The sequence below is a fragment of the Meles meles genome, chromosome 7, assembly GCF_922984935.1.
Source record: "Meles meles chromosome 7, mMelMel3.1 paternal haplotype, whole genome shotgun sequence".
NCBI lineage: Eukaryota > Metazoa > Chordata > Mammalia > Carnivora > Mustelidae > Meles > Meles meles.
In genome coordinates this window covers 55,659,887-55,687,422 of record NC_060072.1, presented here as the reverse complement: position 1 = coordinate 55,687,422, position 27,536 = coordinate 55,659,887, and the positions used below count along the sequence as shown (strand labels likewise).

Sequence of the window (27,536 nt, the reverse complement as noted above, 5' to 3'; positions counted from 1 at the left end):
CACAAATGCGAAAAGCGAAGTGCTAAGAAATTAAATGACTTTCTGTAACTGACCTATCTAAGCATTTCTCTGATGTGTGTACACTTTTTTCTTTCTTTTTTTTTTTTTTTTGCTCCATTCACAGACCGATGGAGAAGAAAGAGTCAAGGCTGGGTATCTCAACCAAGGGTCATGTCTGCTGCAACTCCCACACTCCTCTGTGACCCATCCCCTCAGATTCTGCACCTTGATTCTAAAATAGCCTGTTGACCCAGCCATTCAACCCAGCAAGTGCACCTACCACTGCTTAATAGAAATGAAAAAGCAAGTTGGTCCAAGGAGGAACTTTAACAAGATAAAGATCAGTATTTTTCACTCAACCTTGAAAGAAAATTTCGGTGTATTTGAAGGTCACAAGCAAAGCATATTTCCAAAAACAAAGATTTTGGTGCGTTGGAGAGGGAAGAAATAATTCGCAGAATTACATTCTGGCATGTTAAACGACTGATTTACTTAGTAAACCCATCATACATTTTTTGCTGAATTGAACTGAAGGAACTTTGAAAATAGGCTTATTTCCCATGTTTTGGCAACAACAGATAGTCTAATATGAATTAAATTAAGATAACTTGTGGGTTTTGTTGCTGTTGTTCTCATAAAAAATGCACACATAAATCCATTCCACCTTGATGTCTTATAATGGATAACTCTAAGTAATAGTTAATATCAACACTAATTTGTCTGTTCCTTCTTATTCATGTGTTGTTTCTCAAGTTTCAAAGTAGTCAAATAATCAAATACCCCTTTGAATTGAAATCATCCCAGGCCATTTAAGGTATTAACTGTTTAGTAGCTCGAAGAGTAGGTAAAATTATCCTGCACATGTAAAATTTTATAAAGTTACAGGTACTTTACGTTTATCCTTTAGCTTTGCAAATGTTATGAATTCACCATCTCACATCTTTTAACAGGGAGGATATTCCAAAGAAAATATCCCATTTATCTTCAGCCTTAAAATCTTCAGTTTGGAGATAATATAATTACTTAAAGCACATTCTGCATGTTCCCTGCTTTATTATAGAGTTGAAAATGGAGAACTTATGTCCTGGAAATGGATGAGATAAGTGCAGTTTGTCAAACTGGCCAAAGAATGTGGAGTTCAGAGAGGCTACCATATTTGGACCTAAGACATATTAACGTTTCAGGTAATTATAATTCACTGGGTCCCATTCCTTCCTCTCTACATTTGAAATGAGTTATGTTGAGGAGAATGTTATTTCCATATACAGAGAGCATAATTCTGGGTGAGGCCAGGCAGGAAACAAGGCTGGGAGGAAGCTATAAACATCCATTCACAGTGACGGGGCAACCAGATACTTTTGTTTTATTTCAGCAGCCCCATGACTAGCGCGAAGCTGCTGCTGATTCATCTTGGGCAGTAAAAAAGATTCCAAGAAAGACAGAAAAAACTGGGTGAAGTATAAGTTTTACAGGGCATAGAGGTTGAAGGAGATCAAAGTATTTATTCATTGCCTATGGGTTAGGAGGTTGTGCTGTTGCACAGAAGCTGAACACTGTTTCATGCTTGAAGCTGGGCTGAACTGTTAAGAGTAGAAGGAAGCTCAGGATCCATATGGTAGAAATTTCATTTTATGGAAGAGGAAGATTCGGGCCAATAAAGTATTGTGACCTGTGGAGGAGCCATGTAGAGAACCTGGGCCTCGGGACGTCTATGAAATCAAATGCTAAACCAGAAAGCCCACGTCAGGAAAAATAGTGGCAAGTGTGCATCTGAGAGCTAAAAAAGATTTTCTATCTATACCTTGTCTGTACCTAAGGAGAAGGCCAGCAGGTAGATCATGCCTTCATTACCCTGCTATGTGGCCCCATCACGAGACGGTCTTCTTAACTCTTTCTTGGCTCTGTTTCCAAACCCTCTGACAGCAACCCTCTGTTCTATGGTAAGTTTTCTTGCAGTCACCACTGGCAGGTATCACCTTGAAATTCTGTCCATGGCTTTCTGGTCAATGCCTTAATTAAATCACCTACAGAATACATTTCTCTTACTCCCAGCTCAATGTAATGGGAATAATGCTCCCATCTACTGTTCTCCACTCTGGCCTGGCTCTGGTCTCAGAATTCCAACTGCAGAACAGAGCATGTCTTTTTGGATGCCATAGCATCCCTTGGCCAAAATGAGTCTTAGCCCTTCCTACACATGAGCTCCTCATCTTAGCTCACCATTCTGGGCCTAAAGTCCTATTATTTTACTCTCATTGATCTTGTTCTAGATTTCAGTGTCTCCAAATTAGGACTGTCGCAAGAACTTTCTAACTAGGTCTCCTGTGTTTAGGGACCCTACGTCCACCCCATGCACCGATGGCCAAGGTCTGCTCCAAAGGGAGAGCTCCAATTCTCTTATTCCCCTGATCAAAACCTTCTAGTGGTTTCCTACTACCTGCAAAATAAAGTTAAAACTTCTTGACTTGGGCTTCAGTGGAGTCATGTGTTGGGTCATCATTCAATCAATATTTGTTGAGCGCCAACTGGATGCCATGCACTGTGCTAAATGTTGGAGGCAAGTCAGCTTAACAAGACACAGCCCTTGCCCAAATGAACTTCCTACTCTAGGAGAGGGACGCCGAACAGAAAGCAATCACATATAACATGGGGTGTGTGTGTGTGTGTGTGTGTGTGTATGTGTGTGTGTCAGGAGCCATGCCAGAATTAGGGTACGCTCTGTGATAAAAGAAGAACAGCACCTATCCCAGGCTGGGGTGGGAAGAGGTGGAGGAGAGGAAGGCAGAGGGCAGTCAGGGAAGCAGGGATTGAATCAGGGAAAGCTTTCCTGGAAAAGGTCAGCAGAACGTCAAATATGCAACGGCAATCAGACAAGCTGGGCAGGGGTGATGAGTGATGATGCACAGTGTTTCAAACAGAGGATCGAGTTTGCATGGCCTTATCTCTGAACTCCATCTCTACACCAATTGATACAGTTCTTCTTTAACACCTTTACTTACCTTTGCCTTCAGTTGCCTTTCCAGGCTTTCAAAGTCTGGCTCCACCACCACACCCTGAAGATTTTGTTTGACAAGCCAGCCAGAAATCACCTCTGCTATCCCTGAACCTCCTTAGTCCATACTTCCATACCTAGAGCATGGAGTTGCTCAGTGCATACTCACCAAGTGAATTTCTGCTGCCCCTTAACTGGGGTCTAAGCACCCCATGACCAGCCTAGCACACTGACTTCATCTGGCCTCCCGCCTTCTGCCTCTTCCCTTCATCAGATGGACTACTTCACCATCATCCAAATACATTAGGTAATGCTGTTCCAGTGACCTGGAATGTTCTTCCCCTGACCTCCTCAGTTCCACCCATCTTTCCGACACCACATCAACTCATTCCTTCTTTTATAAGCCCCATCCTAACCTGACCTCTCTTCCCTCTACAGCTTCCTTTTACCTTTAGGTTCAACGTAATCCTCTCTCTCTAACTGGACCGCAGGATCCTGTCCACCTTCCACATGGCCCACTCTGGCAGAGACCTGACAAAATGGCAAGAGATGACTGGGAGGCTACTGCCCATCTTTGCTTCCAGCTTTGAGCGGAGAGAATCTGGTTTCTAAAGTGGACAGAGGTCACTAGAGAAAAAAATAAATCAGCAACAAAAAGGAGTACCTGACATGTGGGGAAGGTGGGGAGACTTACAGACTCATAGAGGAAAGCCAGGTGAATGGCTAAGTCAAATCCCATCAAAACCCATCACTGTGTCTTCCCTTGTTTGCCTTACATGAATGGTTTCTCTGGAACACACTAGAGAGTTAAGAGATTCTTTCCTCCAGAGAGGTGACTTTGCCCCTTTAAGTATACCTTTGTGTTTTCATGAGAACAGACAAAGTAAGTATTTTTGCTTTAAATTAAAAGGAACTATTTCGTTTCCTTTGAGGTTAGTTTTATTTATGTCTATGGTCGTTCTAGTTTTCTTATTCTGAGACGACAGAAAGAATCAATGATTTGAGACAAAATGTTTCAGGTATATTTTCCTCCATTCCCTGGCAGAACCTCAAAAATGATCTGTTTTTCAGAGATAATAAACTTTGAAGTTTCAGTAACATCTCTACTTCTGGGGGAAACTTCCCTTTATCATTTCCTCATATCAACGGTCTGCGGCAATTGGGAAAAGCGGGGGAGATACTGTTCTGTATCCTTATCTCACCCCCTGTGATGGCGATGTTTCCTCGTGACGGTTAGTTTATTAACCTCTGGCAGGCCTCCAGGAGTAAATAAGGGTTGAACGTCGTTGGATCTATGCCAGGACCTCATGCAGGATCTTTGCCCTTTGTCAAGACAAAGAGAGTCTCTGCCTGACAAGTTACATCAAAATGGGCCACAATGAGACTCGGAGAAGGAGGGTCTGTTGGTACTTGAAGAACTAGCCCCTCGAGGGGCGCAAATCCCAGACCAAAGGTCCACTTTCACGTATGCAGTTCCCAAATAACTATCTTCTAAATATCCTAATGTTTAAGAAATGAAATTAGAAAGTATATTTGAAGTCTTACCTAGGTCAGCAATATACTTTGCAGGTACAAAAGCTCTTCACTGAATCGAATCTTCCCATGGAGTCTTAGAGGCCCTTATTTTGACAAAACTGCCTAGTTAGATGAGCCTGAGGAGTCTTCCATGTGCGCTCTGCAGGATTTCTATAGGCTACAAGATGCAACACTTCACACAATTCAGTACTTCAAAGGGTGTCACCTGAAGCCCTTTGAGTTTATTTCTAAGCTTGCTGTAGCTCCTAGGATCTCCACCTCCTCCCCCATCCTGACCTCCTGTTCCCTCATGTTTCTTCTTCCCACTCCATTTACCTTAGCAGGGCTCACGCCCCTTCCTCTTCTGTCTTTGGTTTTCACTGAGCAGCTCACCACCCAAACTCACTCCTAAGCGCCTCTTTCAAACATTTCAGAATCAGAAGCAACACAGAGCGAGAGGGCTGGAATGCATTTTCTTCTTGATTTGGTGGCCACAACCAGATCCCTTAGGTCCCTGTGTCTGTAGGTCCTAAGTAGATTTCTTCTCCCAACCTTCAAATTCTCCCCTTGATTTGGAAGTTCTTCCTCTTTCCCCCTCAGACTGACTTACATCAGCAGGCTCTTTCCTCTCTTAAGCTGAGGTCATTGTCTTTGTGTTCCTGGTGGCCTACTGTGGGGATTTCTTGGGCACGGTGAGTGGTAGCAAAGACCAACCAATGGCTAACAGAGTGTCCCCGCTGAGAACGTGTCAGGGGTCCAGACTCTCACCTGAATGAGGAGATCGATAGCGAAAGTCCTCTTTGGTCAGCAGCAGGAGAGCTTTGCCATTCATTTCAAATGTGTTGCTGTCAATTGGCCTTAAAGAAAACTCATTTTCAGCCCACTTGAGCCACTGGGCTACGTCATCCCTGCTCCAGTAAATTGGCTGCAAGCCTGTTGGAGAGAGAGCAAGGCAGAGAGAGGGAGACACAGAGAGAGAGAGAGAGAGAGAGAGAGAGGAGAAGGTCTTGTCAGTTAGACAGTTGGAATAAAGGGAAAAGTTTTCTGAATGGTTAATAAAATTGAGGGTCCATGTCTGAAGAGCCTTTATGTTCAACTCTGAATCCCAAGTTAAAGCTCAAGATTTATAAGTACCAAACTGTGGTATCCAATTAACTATTTATTTAGAAGCAAAATAAGACAAATCCTTTTTTATATCTTTAATGGACCCTAGGTCTTGGTGCCAGGTCCTTCCTTGTCCAGCCCCTGAGGCTGTCTTGATCCCATGGATGCCCTAAAGCTGAGGCTCTTCAGTGGCCTGAAACACCCACGGGACTCAGAGTCATGACAGATGTCAATGTGCTTTGGAGGGGACCTTAGCATCACAGTTGAGCTGATTGTCACCCACTGTCCTTTTGAAGTGAGAATGTTCCAGAGCTCGGCTTGACCTTCGAGAGCTGCCAAATAATGAAGTGTTCCCTGAAGCTTCTTCCAGGAAGAACAATTCACTTAGCCTCTGGGAAACTATCAGGCTAGCCTCTGGGAATGAGAGGGCAAAGTGAGGATGAAAGGTCTTTTGCCTTTTCATTCTACTTTTTTGATGTTAGAACTTCCTGGCGGGGGTGGTACTTGGACTCTGAGTAGGACCAGAAGTGGGCCAAAGGGAGGGCTGCAGCTTAGGTTAAGAGGGTAGCTCGGGCTGGATCTTTCTGGATGCCCGTGAGTCTATATTTTTATTTCATTTTGCTGTTATGAGAAATCTTTGATATATCATTCAAGTGTTTCAGAACAGTGGTTCTCAAAGTGTGATCTGGGGACCCCTCAGGGTTCCCAAGACCTTTTCAGGGTGTCTATGAAGTCAAAACTCTTTTCATGACAATATTAAGAGGTTACTGACCTTTTCCCACTCTCATTCATTCATGAGTATATAGTGGTATTTTCTAGAAGCTATATGACATGTGATATTGCAGTAGACATGAGAATCCAGCCATTTTCTATGATGCCAGACATTAAAGAGACTTGCAAAAATGTAACATAATGCCACTTTTCTCACTAATTTTTTTTTGTTCTGGAAGATATATTCATAAATATATACTTATTGCTAATATAAGCTTAACTTACTATTTTCAGTAAGAATTTTTTAAATTCTCAGTTTTAATTTCCAATATGGTAAATATAGATAGGTAAAATCCATATGAGTGAAGCTCTTTGGGGTCTTCAATAATTCTTAAGAACTGAAAGCAGTCCTGAGACCAAATGATAGCAGACGGGTTGGAAGAAGCTAGAAGCTCAACAGAGCTTCATTCTTTAAAACTGTATTGCATGAGTTAATAGTTCAAGTACAATGGAATCAGGGTTTGCTAGGAGGAGATTCAGTCTCTCCAGTAAGTTACTTAAACTTGCTAAGGAGACTCAAGTGTGCTATCAAAGAGCCCTTCAGCTGGATCCTGGAAAGAGTCACCTTTTCATCCTTACACATCACAGAGAACTGTCTGGTCTACTTGGATGGGCTGCTTTTCCTCCCTGGTGGACAAGGGAACGAACAGCTCAGATCCCCTGGAGAAGGTCCAGGGCCTCTGGGCATGACTATTGGCTCTGTCTTCCAGGTGGCTGCTCCCCTGCAAAGTCTAGTTTTGAAGAATGGCAGCTGGCTTCCTTGGGCTCCGGGGAAGTCCTTTCTAAAGCAGGTTATCGTGTAGGGCACCAAGAAAGAACTATGGGCGCTGGGCTAATCAGAGAAGGGCATTTAAGAGTTCTTCTTGTTTTGTACGTTTAATAGTTTCACATGAGAAAAAAAATGTGGCATCATAAAATAAGAACATGTAGCGTGCTCCTGCCCTATGATCTTGAGACTAAAAGACAGCCACTAACGAGTTCAAGGTTTGTTTCTGACTCTTAACTGTGCCAAAAAGTAATGCCTATTCAAATGGTCCTTGGATATAAAAGGTGCCCCCACTCTTTCCAATGACCTTGAAAACATATCTGGAATTGCAGTGAAATGGGAGTGGGCCTGAGGATGGTTCTGCAAGATCTCAACTTTTGAACCGGTAAAAATCCTGAATGTTTACTTCCTATCATCAGTGTCACCTTTGAACAGGAACAGCGCAGTGATTAGTGACTTGTTACCAGAACGTTCCCCTTCCTCTCCTTCACACAAACAGCCTGGGTACAACCAGATACTGGGGGCCAAGTGTGAGGTTCCAGTGAAGCTTGGCCTAGGAAGGAGCCTGGTCGTAGGTGGGCCACAGAGCAGAAGACGCTCAGTCAGAAACAGGAAAAACGATGGGGTAGCTTATTGGAAGTGTGAGTGCCAGAGCAAATACAGAACCGAATCCCACTCAGGAGGGGAAATGAGAGTAAAATGCTGAAGTGTCTGCAGAGATTCACTGAACCGGAGGGAGGCGGGTGAGAAGGGGGTGGGGGACACAAGTAGTAATTTGAGGTTCTTTATATTCTATGGAAAAAAATACTCATGAGTAATCTTTTCCCTAAATACAAGAAGAGTCACACACTCCAAACAGCCCTGCTGGTGAAGGGCGACAGTTTCTCTTTTCACTTCCCATTAATGTCTCCCACAGCCCAGTCCCTGAAGCCAACACTGTGGAAACCCCCTCCCAGGGAACCGACCGGAGTGCTGCTCTAGGCCGTGTGCAAAAGGGACCCATCGAGTCACTGTCAGCCCGGGGAATACCAAGGCAATCCTAGCAGGTTTACAAAAGTGACCCCAACAAAACTAGCTACCTCCTTAAGGCCTGCCAGGACACTGATCAGAGTCACTACTCTTCCTTTAGCATAAAGAGAAGGTAGACACATTCACCGAGCTTCTGGAAAGAGGCTTGATAAACTATGGTGTTCAAAGTCAAGTTCTACTGCTGTTTCCTCTTTAATTCACTAGAACGACTGAGGAAAAAGAAGCCCCTTTCCCTCAAACCTAATAGCTCTAAGGCCTGGGAGTTCAAGCATCTAAATGGAACAGAGCCTTGGACCCAGAGGCAACTCTGTCTAATTAGGACCATTTAATTTGCTTAATAGTCATTATTAAGCACATCTATCATCTAGCACTCTTGTAAGCACTTTATAAATATAAGTTCATTTAACTGCATTGCTCACAGCAATCCCACGAGATAGGGGTTTGGATCAGGGAACTCTGGCTCAGTGTATTGAAGGGATTTGCCCAAGGTTATAGAGCCAGGGTAACAAGAGGGGCTGAGATTCGAACCCAGGCAGTCTGGTTTCAGAGTCTGTGCTCTTATCCCTCAGGCACGCATTTCCCACCAGAATTCAGATAGATTTTCAGTATCTATTAGGGATTCAGAGAAGACTGTCAACTGAAACCTCCTCATCCCAGACCTTGATCCTGGGAGGCCTTCTCCAGTTACCAACAGCCTAAAAATAGAGCAAAAAAAAAATCTGTATATCTCTGGAGAAGTAGATTTATAAATGGGAAGAGGAGGGAGGTGTAGGTGGCGCTCTGCTTTGAACACATCCAGGAATAAAGCGCTGCCCTCACTGGCTACTCACGGCTCACTGGCACTGGTCTTGAGACTTGCCGTGGCTCATTGCGGCTAACCTAACAGAAGTCGCACAGGCAAGACGAAGGAGAATGCTCACATAGAACTGCCCTTACGGTTTCTCTTGCGACGTTAACTCAACAAAGCTGAATCATACTGATGTTACTTATCATTAGTAAAAGGAAGAGAGAGACCCTTTTCCTGTGCCTCGGTCACACTACTCCCCGTGCACATTATAAGCCCAGGAGAGCCATACTAAGACCTGCATTTTTAATGTCAGTTCATTTCAGAGCATATTTGAGAAGAACTTTGTAGAGAAGAAATGAACTGATGTGATGTAGAAAATTCCCAAGAATTCTACTGCATTTTTTTTTTCCAAGTAGGTCAAGTGAAGTTCATGGTGTCATACTCTTTAATGACACCCAGGCCCTAAATTTCCTTCTAATAGTTCTTCGATTCCATGGTCAGAGGAGCAGCCACTTTCATCAGCACATTGTTAGCCCGATTTCAAGCTCTCCGAGTTACATTTAGACTAATGATAGAAAATGCACGGGGCGTCTGGAACCTGGATTTAACCTCCACAGCTCCCATTAGTTAACAGCTGATTTGGGGCAGTTTCTCTCTGGCTCAGTGGCTTCCTCTGTAAAATGAGGGGCTCAGAGTACGTGATCTCTGTTGCTTTCTGGGTTAACATAGTCAACACCCTCCCACGGCATCTAACTCTGAAAAACCAAAGAATACAAACAGCGAGGACCTTTTTTCTACCGAACTGCTCCCTCCTCACGATGACGACCCTGAGATTTTGAAACTTCCTGAATGATCTTCTGAGTCTCGGAAAAGAGATTAAGTTATTTTAAGTAGAGTGTGGTGCTTAAGAGTGTTTTCTTCTATTACGGGTTCTTGAAAAAGTTCTAAACCGACTCAGGCAATAATAAACATGACATTTTGACTAGGTGCTTTCACATGTAAGACTTCACGTGATTCTCACAAAAGCTCCGTGAAATCTATCATGTTCTCATTTCAGTTTAACAGAGGAGGAAACAGGGGACTCAGAGTCACGAGGCGATAGCACTGGTTTGAATGAAATTCAGTTCAAGCTCTTTTGCTATAGAATGCATTCATCAAAAACACCCTTTGTCCCAAACTCTCTGTGTAAACGGGATTTTGATGCTGATTCTGTGGCTGATAGGACAGAACTGTAAAAGAGGAGAACCCTGGGGATGGATCTAGCCCAACTGCCACCCATCTTTATCAAACCGGGAAAAACTAAAAGGCTGAACCACGATGAAGCTGGCCCAGGTTCCGTTTCCAGCTTCTCCATGCTGTGTCATAACTTGATTCAGTGACACAGAACAATTTCTGTAACCCTTGACATGAATGAGAAAAAGTTATCACTTCCTTGCTTAGTCATCTCGCCTTCAGATTAAATGTCCTAAACTGGTCTAAACATAACCTCTCTGCTGTAGTTTTTAGACCCTCTCCGACCCGCCCACCTCCTCCACACAGCAGATTTAGCTCTCTCTCTTAAACATAGTTCCAGGAGTTGGACCAGAACCCTCTTCCCCCAGGCGATATGCTTCTATTGATAACAGTAGCTACCAGTTGTTGGGCACTTAGCCTGAATATTTTCTACAAAGATTCTTATTCTCACGTTATAGATGAGCAAAAAATGCGGCACACATCACCGGACATGGTGGCGCTAGGATCCAAACTCACATGGTCTGTCTCCATGGTCCCATAACCACAGCAAATCCTTACAAGAGCTTACTGTGTCCAGGCACTGGTCCCAGTGCTCTCTGTACAGAACTCACTGAATCCTGACAGCAATAATGTACGATAGAAACAATCACTATCCCCATCTACAAAGGAGAAAACTGGGGCTCAGGGAACTGAACTGACTTGGCCAAAGTCACACAGCCAGGAAACGGACAAGCCAGCTGTCTGTATATTATTAACCACCTACCTCTCTGTCTAAGCTTATCTGGTATTTTGGCAGGACATCAAATTAAAGTCCTGACTTAAAAAAGAGCCAGAGAACAGTTTCAGTGGTTGCGTGAATTTCCACAGCGGATATGCAGGCAGGCACTAAGAACCAGAGCACTAGCTCCCAGCTGTGTGAGCTCAGACAAGTTACTCAACCTCTCTGTCTCTCACTTGCCTCAACTGAAAAATGGGGACAAATTCCAACCTGTGAGTAGGTACCACTGAATCATGGACAATGTGCTTATCAAATGTGAAGAGGCCACAAAGTTAGTAGAGAATAAGATTATACAAATGATGATAATACGAAACACATAGGACGCTGTGTGGAATACAGCAAGCATCTAATACATACTAGCTACTCTGAACTACTGTTCTCATTTTTGTTCGTCCTTCCCGGCACATACATAGCTGCTGTTTGGAACCCAACTGTATGAATGCACGTCCATCAATATTAGATTTTGTCTTGCTACTTGTACCATCATTCCAGCATGCTGCAGTCTCTCCAGACTTCGTTCTATTTCAGTAACAACCACACTTCACAGCTTCATGTCATCTGCAGCTTTGATATGTGTCTCACCTCAACAGGTTCCTGACAAAATGCTGAGGAGGTGTGGGCTGGGATGGGAGCACTCTGGGGACCTACCAGCCACCTCCTTGCAGACAGACACTCATCAAGTTATTGGCTCCTTTCAGGCACAAGTGTTCAATGATCAACCCATGTACACACTCTGGTAGCTGGATTACATTCTGCCAGCTCCGCCAAATAGACACCATCTAAAATTCAATTAAATGCTTTCTTCGTGTCCATAAATATGTAACTGCAGCCTCACTGGAGAGGCTAGAGGGGGGAGAGAAGGCACGGGTGCTTGGCTCTGAACGGACAACTTTTTCTTAAGTGCTCACAACATGCATGTTTCAAAATCTGTCCTGAATTTCATCTGGAAGTCAGACCCTGCTAGCTGTTTTTAGTCGGCAACTATACCTTCTTTTCCGTTTCGGTTCTGAATGATCAGGTGAGCAGTGGCTCAGATTCTTTCTTTTGGTACCTCTTCAGTTTCCTACAACCCTCAGGGGTCACCGTAGTGGCCTGCAGTGAGCTCGGCCTCGTAAGCCCTGCATTCTCCTATGTTATTTGTCTGGGCCAAGAGTCTTGAATTTATTTAGAACAACTTAGATTCACTTTTACATCAATTCTCCCATCTTGGGCTTTAATTCCCTTATGTCAGTGTTTGCCATTCTCGTTTCAGTCTGACAATCATCCTCCTTGATGGGAGAGAAAGAAGAAAGAGAGAAGTCAAACAGTTTGGTTTTCTCTTTGCCTCTTGTCAATGTCACTCCATCCGCCCCAATCAGCGTGCTGATACTGTGCTTATTGTTGTTGTTGTTGTTGTTTTTTAAGATTTATTTATTTATTTGAGAGAGAGTAAGGGAGAGAGAATAGAGGGGAGGGACAAAGGGAGAGAGAGAATCTCAAGCAGGCTCCCCGCTGAGCACTGTGCCCGCTGCGGGGTTCAGTCCCACAACCCTAAGATCACAACCTGAGCTGAAGCCAAGAGTCAGATGCTTAACCGACTGAGCCACCCAGGCGCGCCGATGCCATCCTTATTCTTAAACCACCCACGACATTCCTTGTTTCCTCAAGGAACTTCCACGATGTATTTTCAACTCACTTAGTTTTAGCCTTCTAGGGCTAAACGGCTCTTGTACGTTTTCCTTTTCAGTGAGTTTTTCTTCCATCTAGTATATACATCCTTTTAAAATTTGGGCTTAGCAGGCTGGTACACACAAAAGAGTGGGAAGACAAACTGGCTTCATCTTTCTGACAAACAATTTGGTGGTAATGTAAGAGCCGTATAAATGTTAACCTCTGAGAATCTACCTTCAAAATTTAGAATATCGAGAAATTGTTCATGCACAAAGATGTTCACTGAAGTGTTCTTTTTACTAGTAAGAAACTGGGAACATCAGTAAGGACTAGTCAAGCAAACCATGGACAAGATCTCTGATAGAAAATTAGGTGACCAATCACGGAATATTTTTAAAGAGTATCTGTTCTTACGGATGAACACCAGATAGCATGTGTGTGTATGTATGATAATCTCAAACAAGGCACAGAAAAATATCACCAGGAAACATCAAAATATTAAAGGCCAACTGTTACTCCATAGAATTGCAGGCGATGCTTACTATCTCCTTCCATATTTTATTTCCCAATTCTTTATATTAAGCCTGCATTACTTTTTAAAAAAACCTATTTACAATTTGAGCTTCCCAGAGGATGTCCCCGATATAGCCTCATCAGCTCCTTCAGCTGCCTTCCTCCCGTCTTGTCCCAGTAAGTGCAGCTCTTGTCAGAAGTTCATTTTTCCTTTTCTTTGCTTTTTAAAAAAGATTTATTTCCTTATTTGAGAGAGAGAGAATCTCAAGTAGACTTTCCGCTGAGCGTGGAGCCCAGTGTGGGACTTGATTTCCCAACCTTGAGATCACGACCTGAGCCAAAATCAAGAGTCAGGTGCTTAACCGACTGAGCCACCCGGGTGCCCCTGAAGTTCACTTTCAAAAGCACCCTGACTCTCCGACTTGTGTGTGAGCGCTGTGGATTGGGAGACCATAGCTACCTCTCCTCTAAATAGCTGAAGGCATATGTCTGAAAGATCATGTCTTACATTTCTCTTTTCCAATTCTAAGATGACGTTTTCCTTCTCAGCAGCAGTGCTCATCATTTCTACTCTGCCAACTGATTCTTCCTTATTTGCCAGACCTGAGGCCAAATTCCAAGTGTTCATTTCTTCTACCTTCTGGAGATAACTGCCTATTGTTAGATGCACCTGTTAAGAGTTAAAATGTGCATGCACGGAGCTGATGGGGACGGCTCAGTGCTTCTCACATCACACCTGGCATGCAGTGGTCCCCCAGTGATGGCAGACCGTACAGACATCCCCAAGCCACCTCTGGGCCAGCTGTGCAGCCTGTGACTGCTACCCTTCCCCCGCCTGACACCATTCTCATCAGGCGGGCTACTCTAGCTCTGAGCAACTCTTCGCTATCACCATCCGTGGCCACATCCGTGGCATCCCACATCTATTCTATGAGGGAGTTAAGGCTGCCATAGCTGTACTTGCTGATGGAATTGAAGCTCAGAGAGACAGAGGGACTTTCTCAAGGTCACAATGGGCACGGGACCAGAACTCCAGCCCCAGGTCTTCTGTATTAATCCAGTAAGCTTTGTCCAGGTTGAAGGATGCAATAATGGATATAAAAATCCCTTGCCAAAAAAAAAAAAAAAAAAAAAAAAATCCCTCTGCAATGCACAGTAACAATGCAAGGGCAGTAGGGATAATCAGTCATAAACTCAACTTCTTGTGGCAGGTTTGATTTAGCCGTAGATCCAGAACTTTGAGCAGTGCCCAGAGGGTCCCCTCTGCCCTCTGCAAAGGGAGTTGTGGCAGGTAGGGTTTACCTTAGGATAAACCCTCCAAAGTAAAACCAAGAATCATCAGAGCCCTTTAAGCTGCTTCTCAGAGCACTTTCCAGGAGCCTCTTCTGACTCCCTTCCCTCCCCGATGGCCAGTCCTCCAGGCTCCTACACTGGTCTTTGTCTTGGAGGTAACTCAGAAAAGCCCAGCATTCTCAGTTCTCTGGGTCTACCTTTAACCTTGGAGTTGCTATTTGATCAAAACTGCTTTCAGCACACAAATTCTGTCACTAGGGAATTAGAAGTTCCAAAACATTTCCTATTTTTGTCCTCAAGGTTACCCTGTTTCTCAGCACTGAGTATTTAAATAGAGGTTAGAAGGTTCTACTTACGTCTTTTGGCCCAAATCCCAAAAGCAAGAATACTATAGGTTCACGTTTAGATCCAAAATCGTAGTCAATTCCCTTGAAAATACTTTTCTTATAGACTTCATGTGTGGATTTTTTTTTCTTTCACTCAGTTTTATCCACGAAAGGGTTTTATCAGCAAACCTGTTGACAGCAAAACTGGCCCAGAGCCTGCCACTCATCCTCACAAACATGACTTAGGAGTCCTTCCCATTTCTGCTGTTGGGCAGCAAGCCCAACATGGTGAGAGGCTTGTAATATTTTAGATAAAAACTTGGGTTTTGGACTCAGTCCTGAGTTCAAATACTGGTCCTGCCACCTACTAGCTCAGTGATTTTAGGTAAGTTACATCTCTGAACCTGTTTCCCCAGATGTACAATGAAGCCAAGAACAGTACTTATCTCCTTTGGCAAATTTAAGTATGAAATGAGAGAACCCATATAAAGACTGGTCTGGTACACTCCAAGTGCTCAGTGCATTTAGGGGGGTTGAGTAGGACAGATACTGGATAGCAGGTTAGCTGTACTTTGCCACACCTCTCCAGGAGACCGAAGTGTTTTCTGCAGCCCACTCGGGCTTCAGAAACCGGAGCAAGGGTTCTCACAGGCTATGTGAAGGCTCCGGCAGGAGCTATGGGGCCAGGACAGGGCTTTGAGGAGGGCGCACTGGCATCGTCAGTGTGCATCGTGGATTAGGAGGATGGTTCAGAAGGAGATGAGAGAAGGGGCTGGAACAGATGAGAGACTGGAGGAAGAAAGCCCATTTAGGTCCTGGACTATGGTGAGGCAAGTGAAGCACTCATTTTGGGTGCAAAATTTAAGATAGTGCTCCGAACTTAGTAAGCAAGAAAAATAATGACATATATTTTGGGGAAAATGATAGTATTTTAATGCATTATTGAAAAAATCAGAACGAATGCAAAAAATTCACAATGAACAAAATATCGACATTTTAACTAAAGTTATATCGAAAAGAGATGATTGAGCATGTAGCGTCAATGGAGAGGGGCGCAGATTAGAGCCATACTTCTTACGTTTCAGAGATAACAGACCCCTTTGAGAATTCAGTGAGAGCTACGGACCCTCTTTCAAAATGCTCAGGCACAAGCATGCAAATATTTTCCCGCAATTTCAAAGTTCGCAGACTACCTCAAGTTTATGCAGGGACTCCTGGAGAATAGGGTTAGTTTTCTTCAGCCTCGCAAATACAAACGCGCCTGACAATAGGTACTGGCAATTCAGGTAAGAACCGATTTCGGTGTGAGAAGAGAAACACACATACATCTCTCCTGATATCTTGGTGGGGGGTAGAGAAGAGAGGCAGGAAGGATGTCCTCGTCTCACTTCAAAGCGTGCATGGGGCAATGGAATGGGAAAGGCGACTCTCGGGGGGGGGGGGGGGGGGCGCACTTCCTTAAGAAACGCACACAGTGGGGCACCTGGGTGGCTCAGTGGGTTAAAGCCTCTGCCTTCGGCTCAGGTCATGATCTCAGGGTCCTGAGGGATCGAGCCCCGCATCGGGCTCTCTGTTCTGCAGGGAGCCTGCTTCCTCCTCTCTCTCTGCCTGCCTCTCTGCCTAGTTGTGATTTCTCTGTCAAATAAATAAAATATTAAAAAAAAAAAAAAAAAGAAACGCACACAGCTGCCCTTAAATATGGACTGCCCCTTCCTCAGGTATTTTAGAAATCGTGGATAACATATCACAAGTTTTTATTCCTACCAGTGAAGAGTAATCACTGCAAATTATTTTAATTTATGAAGAGTGAGGCACCGGGACAGGAGAGACTTCACTGAAGGAGGGATGGGACTGAAGCGCGGCTTTTTACAGGAAAGAGGCAATTAAGGGCGGCATTTCTGACACTGCGGAGCGGGAAGATACGGCTGATCTTTATGCACACTTTTCAAGAGGGTCCATTTTTAAGGGAGGAAAAAAATGTAAGAAAAGAAATATTAAGAGTTGAAAGGCTCCTCCAATAGACTGAGGGGGCAAACTGAAACCGCTGCGAAAAGCGGGTGCAAGGTTTCCTAATCGGCAGTGGCAACGGAGGCGTGTGGAGAACAGAAGGATCTCGTTGGATCTGCATGATCCACACAACACAGATGATCCACCAGGGGTGTCTGAATAAAGAAGAATGCATGTCCTTTCTTTGCCCCTCTTGCTCTTTTCAACCACACAGGAAAATGTCTTGTGCAGGCCACAGTCCGCAGAACAGTCTTTTGCAAAGTATAACAAGAGCAGAACTCATTCTCATTCAGGACGGGGCCTAATGGGCCCCGTCACTGGCATGGGAGAGGCTTTCTTTTGTGCAGTTCAGCTGTGCCTGGTCCCTTCCCTCCCAAGTCCTCTTTATTCCAAGGAAACTTAAACAAGCAGGCTGCCTTTTCTCAGGATGGAGACAGTCCCTATTATCACCGAGTCCTGTGGGGTGACCAAGAGGCTGGGAGGGAGGGGAGGGGAGGAGCCAGGAACAGGGAGCCTGAAAGAAGCCTTTAACTTTTTCAAGGCTCACTCCAAAGGCCCCGGAAAACACATCCTCGGCCCCAAAGGCAGAGGTGACCAGGGTTTGAGCAAGCTAAGGCACTTGTAAGACAATGCTTTTCTGGAAAATGTCCTCTTTTAAGGGGAATTCTGCCTCCTCCTCCTCCTCCCCTCCTTCTTCCGCCACCTCTTCCCTGACACTTGGGAGAGTGATTCCAAGTGTTTCCAAGGTCCCATCTGCTGCCTTTTGGGGCCCCATCCGCACTCCTTCTCCAGGCCGCCTGAGCCACAGCGGAATGGGCACGAGGAGGGGCACCAAGACGGCACAACAGAGGAGGATGGAATCATTTCAACTGCCTTGTGGACAGCTCAGGGAGATGACAAAAATCAAACTTGGGAAAGCCGCTTCTATTTAAAGAGAACGGTGCAGCGTGTGTGTGCGTGCCCGCGTCCGTGTGTGGCACAGCCTCCTCTCCACTTCTCCCCTTGTCGCTTCTGTGCTCAGGATCTTCACCGGGGAATGGCTATTGTACATTTATCCATTAAAAAAGTTGTCATCTTTCTTCTCACCCGTTCAATTCCCTGGTATCCGAGGTGTGAGCGTTACTAATCCTCTTTCAGGGCTTAAGACAGTCACTGTGGAGTTGGCAAAATAAAAAAACAAAGCAAAAGCAACCCCATGCCGCCTTCCAGAACAGCAAGCACACTGCAGTCAAAGGGAGACTCTCCCTTGCTGCCCAATACGCTTCTCTGTGGCTCTGTCGTCTGTCTTATCCTTGACTAGGCAGTCAGATGAACGTGTCAGAGCCGTTAGCGAGGACCCTGGTGTTTTAAGGACAACAGGGCGGCGGGGGCGGGGGGAGTCCTGAAGCAGCCAGGAGGCAGAACAGTAGAGGCTCCAAAGGGAAGGAAATTTTGTCCACTTTCACCTACAGATGTTTATGATGTATGACTCTTTTTTAAAGATCTTATTTATTTATTCGACAGAGAGAGTGCGCACACGCAGGGGGAGCAGCAGGCTTCCCGCTGAGCAGGGAGCCCGATGCGGGACTCAATCCCAAGACCCTGGGATCATGACCAGAGCCAAAGACAGACCCTTAACCGACTGAGCCACCCAGGTGCCCCAGATGTAGGACTCTTTTAAAGGAGCTTCTACTTCTGCACCAGGATAGGGGTGGGCACTTACAATACAGACAGATGAGAGCATCCTGAGTTCTGGTGACAGGGCCCTGTCTGTTTTGTAACTTGGACTCGAGCATCTGAAAAGCAGCTGAACAGAATGAGCGGCGCATCCCTGACGGCCCGAGTAATGTCGCTCACAGCGTGCGGACGCTTCCCTAAAGCTGGCAGAGCGTGAGCCAGGCGAGGCCTCCGAGTGGGGGGCAGGCTGACCTCCTCCAGTCCTGCTCTTTAGAAAACATGCTGTCTACTTCTGTTTCTTGGCAAGAACCATTAATTTGCTGGAAACATGAAAATAGGCCTTTCGCTCCTTTATTAGAAAATAGAATTCAAATCCTGTGTCTGTCGCCTACCAGCACTGCAACTGTAAGGTAGGTCCGTGTCATAATCCCTGGGACCTGCCAACATGACCTTATTTTTAAAAAGATCTTTGCAGATGTAACTGAGTTATGGAGCTGGAGATGAGATCATCCTGGATGATTCAGGTGGGACCTAAGTCTAATGACAAGTGTCGTTCTGAGAGAACATGGGGTGGGGGGCGGGCCCAGAAGACAAGGCCGCGTGAACACAAAGGCGGAGCCAGGAGTGATGCAGACAGGGGCCCACTTGGTTTCCTTCCTCACAGGCTCCTCATAGCCCCATGTTGCGATTTCCTTGCCTCTCTCCAGTATTTGTCATTTTCTTTTGAGGTCTCAAAAATCGCTTTCTTACTTCTCTTGGCTCTTGAAAATCTTTCCAGTTTTCCACCTTCTGTCTCTCTGAAACACCACCTCTTGTGTGTATACATCTTGTCTTCCTATTACCTGGTTCTTCACTTCTGAAGGGATTATTCTTTCATTTTTAATTTTATTATTTTAATTTTTTTTCATTTGGTTTCCTGAGTTCTGACATCTCATTTCTAAGTTTTCCTAATTCTGATTCATATTGTCGTCGTCCCCCCCCCCCCCAAATCTTACGTCATTTTCTTATTGGATTTTAGCTCTTTTGGATGGCGTGTTACAGTTCTGCGTGGCTTCGAAGCCGCGTCTCTTGGCATGCTTCCTTTAGGAGTGCTATTCTTCTTACTTTCTTTTATCTCATAAAAGCCTTGTGTGGGATTTGACCTCACTATTTCTCTATTGCTCGTTTTCATGTGAAATTCGTTTTCCTGAACTTTTAGAACAAGGTGTGCTCCAACTTGACAAAGCTCTCTCTTCTATGGTGTTGCTGCAGTGCTCCTTCTGTTTCCTTTCAGGGACCTTTTTCCCTCAGTCTCTGTTGTCCCTGTCCTATTCAGCTTGCTCTCACTGCCGCAGCCTCTCAGTGTGGGGTGGTCCTGGAAGGACCTGGCTGGTGCATTCCTGAGTTGGGAGATGAGAGTGCTCCAGACCCTTTGGGCCTCGCCCCAGGCCGTGTGCACACACTCCTCTTGACATCAGTGAAAGGATCCTTACTTTCAGCTGTTCCGCTCACACCGACCCTCACAATTCCCAGTGAGCACCTGTTGGCTGCTGAGGGCTTTTCCCGTCAAAAGCCACATTGGATCATGGAGCTGGCTTGTCAGCAGTTCCACGCTGGTCTATGGGCTCTCGCCGTGCTATGGAGCTGCTCTACTCTGGCCTGTGGCTTTTGGGAGTTCACGGCTCCCATGCCATCTTCCTGACTCTTGTCCCAGAATGCTTCAGGTTTGCAAGGACAGCATCCCTTTGATACCTTGTAAAAGAGAGCACCCATCCTTTTATGACTCTGGAGGAACTCTTGCTGGGTTTCATGGCAGTAAGTGAGAGAAGTGTGGTCATTGCTCTGAGGGATCTCTGGCCACATCAAAGGGAGTCACAGCCCAAAGTGCAGGAAGCACAGAGACGGGATTTGGAAGGAAGACATGATCAAATGACTATAGCCTCCACGGGCAATGGATGTCAAGGCAGGGACGACATGGCTCCTTCTTTCCTTCCTAGTAATTTATTTGGGGGGAGGGGACAGAGGGAGAGAGAGAATCCTGAGCAGACTCCCCACTGACCGTGGAGCCCAATGCTGGGCTCGATCTCATGACCTCGAGATCATGACCCACTTCTTCCACTGAAAGCCCTGAATAACTATTCCGGTGGACATAAAACTTCCAAATGGAAGAAACATCTAGTGGAGAACAGCGGCGACGACAGCAGAAAGACACCCAATCTTTCACAACCGTCCTTCCACACCTCCCACCGCAAGAAGTCAAGACTGACCGATGTCAGAACTACAAGAATTAAAAAAAAAAAAAAAATCATAGAAATTGAATGACTCTGCCTGGAGGCTAAAATCTCAGTACTCCTAGATCCTGTTGAAGCTCTCCCCAGGTGAGCCCCCGCCCCCCCCAGCTCGGTGACAAACTGCAGCTCAGAGAAACAGGGAGTTGCTGTCAGGCACAGACCGCCCACACAAGCCCGAGGAGGAGCCAATCGGCTGCTCCTCTCAGAACGGGCCCCACAGAGCAAGCACGCCTGGTCCCAGAGCCTCTGCAGGTGCCGCAGGCCTTGCCGTCAGCTCAAACCCAGCTTCCCTGCTTTTAAAAGCCTTTCTCCGCAGAGCTGTGTTTGGAAGAGCCGGCTCCTCCCAGACACACCCGTCTCATCAAAGGATGCTGCCACGTGATGATCATTTTTCAAAGTGGCTTTTTAAATGCAGCCCTTGGAAACTTTGCAAGAAACGTATTGATTTGAAATGCTCAGGCTGAATTATTGAGCTCTGGCAAAAGGAAATAAATCTTTCCCATGCTCTGTGTCAGTTGCCAAGTGCAGCTTCCAGGAAGCAATGACTGTCCTTTCTGGAAATGGAGCAAAAACTCAAAACATTCTATCACCTTCCCTTTACTTCACCCCTCCTTCCCCATCCCCTGCCTGCCTGCCCTGGTCTTCGCTTGCAATTCACTGACAAAAGCACTTTACATTCATTGCTCATTTGCCTGAATAGGCATCCGAATTAGTAATGCCCAAATTAGTAATGCCTGGCTGAGGCAGCTTCCTACATAATGAGGCCTGATCGTTTTGGCAGACCTGGAGGCCGGCGGAAGGCAAGCTCGCAGCACGTCATTGGGTTAACATTCTTCCGGTTTTAGAACCAAAACTTCCCTTTACAGACCTGGATGTGTGGAGTAGAGGTTGTATGTTCACTGATGCTAGCGATTAACAGGCCCAGGAGCCAGAACTGGGGTAGGAAGGTGGGGAGAGTGTGCAGGAAGTTGGGGGTATGGGGATGCTGGGCGTGTTCTAACGCACACGCCAGGATTAACACAAAAACTTCCTGACATCTGCCGTTTCTTTCATTTTGGTCTGGGGTGATCATCTCACCTGGCCAAGTTCCAGGGGAATTCCCATCACTGCCATCAAAACACAGCTTGGTCTCATTGTGCTGAGGGCTCATCTGTCCATCTCTCCATCCATCCACCCACTCACCCATCCATCTGACCCATTAGGCACCCATTATGGATTGCATCTTGTGTAAGGTGTAGGGCCTATCAAGGTGAGGGACAGTGGGTTTTCAAGTCTAGTGGGGAAGCAAGAACCATCAAGAGACACTGACAAGCCCAGTGCATTACAGCAGGGCCAGGGATGACTTTCTGAACTCAAGGATGGGGTTACAGCTTTGTTGGCAGAGGGATTGGAAGATACAAAGCCCTACACACACGAGAGAGCAAAACCAGTGAGGGAAACCGAGTGGTTTCAGTAAGACAGAACTCAGAAATGCAGGGGAACGTACACTTACAGGAGGGGAGGGGCAACGCTTTATAGGCATGGCAGACTTGATTTGTCCCCAACTGCCCTCGTGTTATCACCGGTCCAACTGCTGTTCCAGGTATTTCCCACGGCAGAGAACACCAAGTCCTTCCCCCCACTGTCCAATCCACTGGCAAATGCTGTGGGCTCTGCCTTCAAGATGGATCCAGAATCTGACCACTTTGGCCACGTCTGCTGCTGCCACCTTACTCCCAGCCACCCTCAGCTCCCACCTGTGCTTCTGGCACAGCTTCCTCCCTGGTCTCCCAGCGTCCACCTAGAGTCTATTTCCCCTAGAGTTTATTCTCAACATACAGGACAGAGGGACCCATTTAAAACATGTCACTGCTCTGCTCAGAATTTATATGATGTCATTCCTCCACTGGAAATCCTCCAGTGGCATCCCATCTCACTCAGAGTTAATGTCCAAGTCCTTAAGATGACTTTTAGGGCCCTATGAGATCTGACCTCTGTCTGAACCTATCTCCTTCCTCTTTTCCCTCCCTCATTCTGTTCCAGCCATACTGACCGGTTTGCTGTTCTTTAAACATACCAGGCACATTCCTACCTCAGGGCCTTTGTACTTGCTGTTCCTTTAGCTGGAGTAGTCTCCCAGATAACTTCACTTCCTTCAAGTCTTCCCTAGACATTTCACATAAAACTACATATTTCTGTTCTCAGGCTCCTCTTTATCTTCTTCCTTGCTTTATTTTTTTTCTTTAGCATATATCACTATCCAATCTATATAGTCTTCTTTATTTTTCATTTTCTTCCTAGAGTATAAACAAATCCCCCCTCACCCGCTTGTTATTTATTTATTTTTGGTGTTTACCAGATCAAAGGATAGGCCTATAAAAAATTTCAAACGCAATCCTATTCTCTGGAAAACTATTTAAATGAAGCAAATATTACCATCATTAAAGTTATTTTATCTTGACATCCAGTCTCTAAATATGCTTTCCAAAAGCCTTTGTTATGACTCCATGGGTAGACTCCTGATTACATATATTTTGATCTTTATTGTAATTAGTTACAAAAATCCACGACAGCAGGGAAGGAACTGTTCTGATGACTGCTCTTTCTCTAATACTTCAAGGAGTTTCTGGCACATGGCAGGTATTCAATAAATATTTTTGAATGAACTGAGAAGCGATGCCCTGAGAAGGAGAGATGGTGTAACCCACTGTGTAGGAGTGGGGCCCTAGAGCCAGGCTTCCTGGGTTGGAATCTTGGCTCCCCGACTTACTAGCCGTGTGATCTTGGGCCAGGGACTTACCCTTCTGTGCCTTGGTTTCCTCAATTTTAAAAGTGGGATAGAAACAGGACCTACCTCGGAGAGCTGGGAGCAGCAAGTCCGTTACACTCAGAATAGTGCCCAGCACAGACCAAGCACCTGATAAATGTTAGCCACAATGAGCAAGGGCCTTATCTGCTGGACTAAGGACTTTGGACTTATCCTCAGGCTACTTCAAGTCATTGAAGGAGTTTAAACAAGGGAGTAACATAATCAGATATTGTTTTCGAAGGATCACTCCAGCAGCAAAGTGGAAGATGAATCAGGACAGAGCAAGACTGGTACGAGGAGATCAGTCAGAGGCTGTCGCAGGAATGGAGGTGGCAGATATTGTTAGCTTGAACTGAAGCAGAAGGAATGGAGAGAGGGTGGGCTCAAGATATTAGGGAAGTTGAATGGACAGAATTTGGAGGTTAACTGTGTGGAGGAAGAAGGCCATGACAAAATCCAGGCTTCTGATTCCGCCAGCTGGAGAGTGATGCCCGTCCACACCTGCCCATGGAGGACCGAGGGGGAGAAAATGTATTCATTTTTGTGGACTGTGAGCCATGAGGCAGCCGGGTGAGAAGCCCAGCGGGCAGTCCTACGCATGTGTCTTGTACTTAAGGGAAAGATTCAGGCTAGATCGAAAAGAGGTTTAAGAGAGATCATACCAGTGATTACCAAAGCCACTGGAGTAGATGAGATGGAAGGAAAACATTTAAGTAGCAAACCATTTTAAACAGGTGTACCCTTGAAGGACGAGGCAGCAACAGACAAAGTAGGGGAGGGTGCATCTCGCCACCTAAGACGGAGTCCCGAGAAGCAGTCAGACACGTCACAAGCCGAGACAGAGTTGAGATAGGGAATAGCAAGGCATGTCCAGTGGACTGAGCCTCTGGTGACTCTGGCCAGAGCAGAGGTCAGCATGGGCTGAGGAGTTCATGGGAGTTGAGGAAATGAGGGGCAGGGGTGCTTAACTCTTTCAAAATCTCGGCTGTGAAGGAAAACTGAGACAGGGTGGTAGTGAAGGGGATACAGAATTCAGATTTCTCTGAAGATGGAAGGAACTCAATCCCACGGAGAAAGAGTATGGAGGAGGCAGAGGGCAACTGACTGGGGAGGCTGGGGCAGAGGAGGCTGCACTCAGGGGAAAGGAGCAGGGAGACATTAGGAAGGGCCTGGTGCCCTGACGAGAGCAACTGTAAGCTTGGGCCTGAAGGCAGATAAGCTAGGGGTGGAGGGGAGCGCTGGGGAGTGCTGAGGACCGCTGACTGGTGGGAGATGGGTGGGGTTTTAGGTTAGCAAACTGACTCTCAACCGTGACACCAGCCTCAGGAACATGAGAACACTGAGGAGGGGCACTCGAAGGCCTGGAGAGCAGTGTCCACGTGAGGGACATGAGGGATGAACTGTGAGCAAAGGGAAGCTCACCCCTTCTCTTCTGGAAATGCAGGCTGTAGGCTTGGAGATGCCAACCTCCACATTGTAACTGTTGTGAAACCCAAACCACAAAATTATTCAGAGAGAAAATACGGTGTTCTCAGAGAAATCTTCCTTAAGAACCATTCCCATTGCTTCTTTGATGAAAAACCTTCAAGACTCTCCCCCGAGGCATTCAGAATAAAATAAAAACTCTCTTTAAAGATGCATTCAACACCTTAACCTGCCCCCCTCCCCTCCCAAGACCCTTTGCCTGACACCCTCTTACATCTGGCCTGGTCCAGGCTCTCCCCAGGATGCCTTAGCACACAGGCTTGCTTCTTCTGGAGTCCAGATTCCCCCCACCCTGGCCTGCTGAAACTTGCCCCTCCTTTAATGCCTGGAAGGAAAGTCACTCTTTCCATGAAGCCTTCTTCCAAAAATGTCTTTCCTCCTGTCTTTTTGCTTCCAGAGCACTCTGAAGCTGTATATAGAATTTCCAGAAGCTGTGTGAAATTGGATTTATCTGTGCTTATGTCTTTTTCCTCACTAGGCAGCAAGCTCTGAAGGCGAGCCTATTTGTGTTTGACTTGGTGCCCCTCAGGGAACCCACCTGGTAGGTGTTCATGGACTTGAGTTGTCATGGGGGTGGGCCTACGTGTGCCATTTGCAGCCATGGAAAGAGCAGAAGACTTCTCGACAAGTACTCATGATTTGTGTCTTAAACCTGAATAGATCCTGTAAGTGTGTCTTTCTGGCTAGAAAAGCATATTATTGGTTGAATAGGCAATGTGCTCATCAGTGGAAATTAGTCCTTGGAGTTCTAATATTAGGTCAGTAGAGCACATTTTAATGCCTAATCACCTGATTTATTAGCTTCCCTTCCTTCCTCAGTTTTCGTTGTTTGGCATCTTAGGGACATTTTTTCTTTTTCTGATACACTTCGTCATTACCTCTTATTTCTTTAACTCTGTCCTACCATACAGCAGACACGGGAGCATCATGCACACAGGATCTCTTTTGTTTGCTTTTAAGAGAATAATTACTGAAAGGGTATTTGCTTCTGGCATTTAAGGGAAACACATAAATTGGGATTTTACGATTTTACCATATACCTGGTGCTTTGGAGACATTATCTGTTTGATCCTCATACCAGCTCTGGAAGGTGGACATTACTGCTGTCTGCCCTTGTACAGATGAGAAAATGCAGGCCTGGACAGAGGACACTAAATGATTTATGAAGATCCTGAGTCCAATGCACGGCAGAAGCAAGACTCACCGCCCAGCTCGTCTGACTCCAGAGCTCGGGTCCTACAGCTTCCCGGTGCCGGATGGTCCTAAAGGCTGCAGAGCACAACCCTCTCCCCTCTGAGGATGGTCATGGTACATGCTATCTCTGACTGGAACTTTGAACATCTCGATTTTAAGTGGGCTGTGAGGTCAATGGAAGGATGGAAAGAAGGTGGCATCCAGTTAAAGCTTTCATTGGCTACAGAGAAATGTCAAAGGAAAAGCAGACACAGCTCAATTTGAGTGACTTAATGCTTTCAAATTGTCAAGTGCAACATGGACCCTTTTGTCAACACCTCCTACCCTTTCTAACTCAGACCCCTGCTGTGTGGTGCCCCACCATCCTTTGGCTTAGACAGAGAAAGAGAGCTGACTGTAGGCACACAGAGGGTGGGGGACAGGCAAGCCAAGAAAGCTTCTTCCCCCTGCTCAGTAGTCTTTGCGTATCTTGAGATCCCTCATCTATCCAATTAAAAAGTGAAAGGGTCAGGTAGCTGAGGACCAGGTCTGACGCAGCGATCTTTCTAAAACAGAAAGCTGACTGTATTAATGCTTTGCTTAAACATTTCCAGAAGCTTCCCAGGGCCTTTCTAAGCTCCTGCTTAACTTGTCATGCCGCCCTCTGGCTGACCCAGCTCCAGCCACATGGGCATGCTTGCAATTCCCAGAGGCACCGTGTTCTCTGGCCTTTGCACAGACCACCCCCTCTGCCAGGCTTGGGCCGCTTTTGTTTTCTGCCCGGTGAAATGTGTACACTTCAAAATATACCAAGATTTCTTGGGGGTCACCTTTTTAAATGCTCTATCACCCCAGGAAGGCCTGGACACGTCATTTTCAGAAAAGGTGAAGCATATGCAGGGGTGGGGAGGGGGCAGAAATGCTAATGAAATTGCCCGTTGCATCATTTTTGAGTTTCAAACTCAGTGACAGTCACAGGAATTTATTTGTCATATCTGGTCCACAAATAAACCCAAGACTAAGTCACCACTCCTACCAAGCCCTTCGCCTGGATGTCCTTCTCCTCTGAGCTGAATCATGGGATGTGGATACATGACCTCACACCTGGTAACAAAGGGCTTTCCACTTTATCTCACTGGCTCTCCTAATAACCAGGCAGGTCAGTGGTGCACACGTTACTGTTCATATTTCCAGCTGCAACCAGAAGGGAAGGAGGCTAACTGGCTTGCTCAAGGTTGCCCGACTAGGATTAGAACCGAGGTCTCCCGGCTCTCGGTCCAGCGTTTGTCAAATACACCATGCTCCAAAAGTCAAGGGGGGCCCATGGGTCAGTGTCCTCAAAGGTACCGTCCATGCTCATCTGCCTGTTTACAGCCAGGCACTGGGGGACCATTCACCTC

At 45.9% G+C, this 27,536-nt stretch overlaps 1 protein-coding gene across 4 annotated transcripts in view; it reads right to left on the bottom strand.

Moving 5' to 3' along the window:
* The window catches only part of ETV6 (ETS variant transcription factor 6), a 233,283-nt gene that overhangs the window by 44,747 nt on the left and 161,000 nt on the right, over positions 1-27,536 (bottom strand). For 3 of the 4 annotated variants that reach the window (XM_046011134.1, XM_046011135.1, XM_046011133.1), the window contains one exon: positions 5,276-5,440. The exons of the other annotated variant lie outside the window; for it this stretch is intronic. In XM_046011134.1, coding sequence (XP_045867090.1) covers positions 5,276-5,440 — 165 coding nt within the window. The remainder of the gene's footprint in view (positions 1-5,275; positions 5,441-27,536) is intronic. 4 annotated transcript variants of the gene reach the window in all.